The sequence below is a fragment of the Phaseolus vulgaris genome, chromosome 3 (genome assembly GCF_000499845.2).
Source record: "Phaseolus vulgaris cultivar G19833 chromosome 3, P. vulgaris v2.0, whole genome shotgun sequence".
NCBI classification, from domain to species: domain Eukaryota; kingdom Viridiplantae; phylum Streptophyta; class Magnoliopsida; order Fabales; family Fabaceae; genus Phaseolus; species Phaseolus vulgaris.
Window position 1 is genome coordinate 35,111,146 of NC_023757.2, and position 4,168 is coordinate 35,115,313.

Below are 4,168 nucleotides of genomic sequence, written 5' to 3' on the forward strand. Positions count from 1 at the left end.
GGTTGCTCAAGAAACTGTCAATGCCATTAATTGAACCTTAAACAATTGCTTAAAGTTGAAGCTTGCTGTTCTGTGATTAAGTGTTCTTAATTTCTGGAAAATTGCTTAACATCAAGAAGAACATTCATAGTCTGTTAAAAGCCACTGGAACAGCTTGTTTGCAAAGATCACTCAATTAATTAGCATGCTATCAATTGAACCTTAATCACTTGCTTGAAATTGAAGCTTGCAGTTTTGTGTTTCACTGTTTTTCAAATCTGATATTTGTGTGTGTGCTGCTGGAAATTTTCACTGCATAATCTTGTGATTAATCTTGCTGAATTAAAAGCTTTTCAAACAAAAACAGTGCTGAAATAAATCTGTTCATTTTCACATAAATCGATTTATTTTCTGTAAAACTGGGTTAAACACTGTTTTTGCGAAGAAGTTTTAAAAGGTCAATTCACCCCCCCTCTTGAACTTTGGCACTATTAAACCCAACACAGTTCAGTAAGGAAATACGAAAAAAAAATCAAGGTTGTATAAATATTGGAAAAAAGGAAGGTTATGGAGGAACAAAGAGAGTTTTTATTTCAAAGAATAATTATGACGGTTCTATATGTCACTTTTTGAAGAAAAATTATGACACTTGTGAAGTTGTCATATTATACTGTGGCATGTACAATTTTTATTTTTATTTTTTTTAGGAAAACTAAATAAAAGTGAAATTGATAAGTATAATGAGAAATATAATCAGAAAGAAAGAAAGGATAGGAAAAGAATTGAAAAAAGATTTGAAGAGAAAGTTAATATATTTTTATATTTATCGAGGGAAAAATGCATTAGAAAATGGAGGAGAAAGTGTCCAATATCAGCTGGTAGATTTGTGTGTTTAACTAATGAAGAATAAAAGATTTAAAAAATATAAAACAAAGATGTTTCCTTTATTATTGCAATGGATAAAAGTACAGGTACAACACAATGGTTAAGAAATTAACATATGCATGGTTGTGCATTCACGTTAAATTTCTCATACTCTTATTTAGGTTATTTTAAGTTGAGAAGGCGTTGACCACAATTACATATATCTTGGTGCATGCAAGTGTATTTCCCTTTCACATTATACTTACTCGCAATGCAGGTTTGTCTTCTCCAACCTGTTGTCGCGATGCTACGTCATCATCCTCAGCTCGCCACCGCGCCGCGCTTGGTACGCACGTCGGAGATGATGGATTGGTGGTGGCGGAAACTCCTTCGAACATGGAAGCGATTCAGCATATTCTTTGGTGGTTCGTAGGCCCTTGAGCGTCGCTGCAGTATATTCTGGGGACTTCTCTGCGAGCCATGTGGCGCATGTGCGCTCTCTTCGCGGTGCTGAACAGAAGGTGCTGGAAGTTGGGGAGTGTAGCAGCAACAACTATTCACAAGAGGTGACATGTCTTGACGGGAGTAAAGAACTTGCTCACAAAACAGGTGTAAGGTTAGCCAATAATTCTACTGATATTACTAATAATGGTACTAATAATTGCATGGTCTGGTTAAATAATGAGAGTATAAAAGCAGATAGAGTTTGGAATACAGGGATGGAAGTGGGGTTCTCTCATTATGGAAGTGAGGAAGATGTTTTAACGGTTTAAGAAGTCAAGAAGAAAAGGAATATAGGAAGGAAGGTTTAGGAAGGGGTGGTTTTAAAGGTTGTTGATGATGAAACTGATTAGTATGAATATTAGGGGTCTGGGAGGAAGGATAAAAAGGAAGTATATTAGTGATCTCATTAGAAAAGAACAAGTTGGAGTTGTTTGTCTTCAGGAAACAAAATGTGAACAAATTGGTAAGGAAAGGTGCTATCAAATTTGGGGGTCAAATGAAATTGACTGGATTGAGATTGGGGCAATTAATAACGGTGGAGGATTAATCACTATGTGGAAGAAAGATTGCTTTGAAATGAAAAGGTTTAAAAATGGCAATAACTTCTCAATTATTGAAGGAGTATGGAAGTTAGGAACGCCAGTAGAAATAACGATAACAAATGTTTACTGTGGCGGTACCTTAAGAGAAAAGAGAATTATTTGGGATGAAATAAGGGAGGTAAGGAAGAATCACCCAATTAAATTATGGTGTGTAGCTGGTGACTTTAATTCTATTAGAAGTGCTGGAGAAAGAAGAGGCTTAAGTTTTAATGTTAATTATAGTAGTGAGATATGGAGTTTTAATAATTTTATTGAAGAATCTTGTTTGGTTGACATTCCATTGGTGGGTAGAAAGTTTACTTGGTATAAACCTAATGGGACTGTTAAAAGCAGAATAGATAGAGTTTTGGTTTCTCTTGAATGGTTGGAGAAATGGCCGGGAAGTAAATTGTATGCGGAAGGAAGAACGGTTTCGGATCACTGTGCTTTAATTTTAAAGGATGTAAATATTGATTGGGGTCCAAAACCGTTTAGATGTCTTGATGTATGGCAAAAAGATATTCGGTTTAAGGAGCTCGTAAGGACTAAGTGGCAAAGTTATGATATTAGGGGAAATGGTTTGTATGTTTTGAAAGAAAAATTGAAAAGGTTAAAATTCGACATAAAGAATTGGAACAAACTTGTTTTTGGAGATGTTAATAAACAAAGAGTGGAGTTGGAAAAGAGGATCCAAGTCCTTGATGGAAAAGATGATGAAGGGGAGTTGAGTGTGGATGACAGGGAGGAAAGGAGACAACTTTTAGCTGATTTGGGGCAAGTCAGAGTTAAACAAGAAGTGATTCTACAGCAAAAAGCAAGGGTTTGATGGGTAAGTCAGGGTGATTTGAATACAAAGTTTTATCACTCAAGTATTAAGTGGAGGAGGATACATAATGGGATTAATGGCCTCAAGATCGGTGATCAATGGCGTGATGATCCGATTGAAGTAAAAAGCTAGAGTGAAGGAATTCTTTTAGGACAGATTCAGTGGGGGGGGGGGGGGGGGGGAAACAACTAGTTAGATTGGATAATGTTCGATTTAAGGGTATCTCTAGGGAGGACAATGAAATGTTGGTTGGAGTCATCTCTGAAGCTGAAGTTAAGGAGGCAGTGTGGAATTGTGACAGCTCCAAAAGTCCTGGACCGGACGGGTTTAATTTTGGCTTTATAAAATTTTGTTGGGATATTATAAAAGGGGACGTTATGAGTGCGGTAAAAAGTTTTACAGAGGGTGGAAGTTGGCCAAAAGGTACTAATGCTTCCTTTATTACTCTTGTCCCAAAGGTGGTAAACCCACAACATTTGAATGACTTTAGACCGATTTCTTTGGTGGGATGCGTGTATAAAATTGTATCAAAAATCCTTTCTTCAAGGTTGAAAAGGGTGTTGAATAAAGTCATTGATCTTAGGCAGTCTGCTTTTTTGGAAGGAAGGAGTTTGTTGGATAGTGTGTTGGTAGCTAATGAGACCATTGAGGAGGTAAAAAGGAAAAAGAAAGAATGTGTGGTGTTTAAGGTAGATTATGAAAAGGCATATGACTCAGTAAGTTGGGAATTTATTTACTACATGCTAGGAAGATTGGGATTTTGTGGTAAGTGGATCGAATGGATAAAAAACTGCTTAGAATCATCCTCGATTTCTGTGCTGGTAAATGGAAGTCCAACAACTGAGTTTAAACCATTGAAGGGCTTAAAACAAGGAGACCCCTTAGCACCTTTCCTTTTTCTCATTGTGGCTGAAGGACTTGCAGGGGTAGTTAGACAAGCGGAAGAAAAAATGTTAGTAGAAAGTATTGAGGTTGGGGAGAGATGAGTAAAGGTGAGTATGTTGCAATATGCATATGACACCTTATTTTTTTGTAAAGCCTCAATTCAAAGTGTTTTGACATTAAAGGTTATTCTGAAGTGCTTTGAACTTGCTTCTGGTCTTAAGGTAAATTATTCTAAGAGTAAGGTTGGAGGTGTGGGCGTGAACATTAATCAGACGTTAGTTTTTGCCTCTATTCTTAAGTGTGATATTATGAAGACGCCCTTCAGTTACTTGGGGATGACGGTGGGTGGGAATCATAAGAGGTGTGTCTTTTGGGAAGGGGTGCTCAATAAGATACGAAGTAGGTTGAGCTCTTGGAAAGGGAAGTCCCTCTCTTTGGCGGGCAGGGTATGTCTTATCAAATCGGTTCTTACATCCTTACCGCTTTTCTATGTATCTTTATTTTGTATGCCGACAACTATAGTGAAGGA

General features: G+C 37.0%; 1 protein-coding gene across 1 annotated transcript; it reads left to right on the forward strand.

Annotated features, from left to right (window-relative positions):
- The first annotated feature begins 1,698 nt into the window (after positions 1-1,698).
- Positions 1,699-2,754, forward strand: LOC137805585 (uncharacterized). Its single transcript, XM_068605527.1, has one exon. The coding sequence runs from the start codon at positions 1,699-1,701 to the stop codon at positions 2,752-2,754; it is 1,056 nt and encodes a 351-aa protein (XP_068461628.1).
- Positions 2,755-4,168: the final 1,414 nt, after the last annotated feature.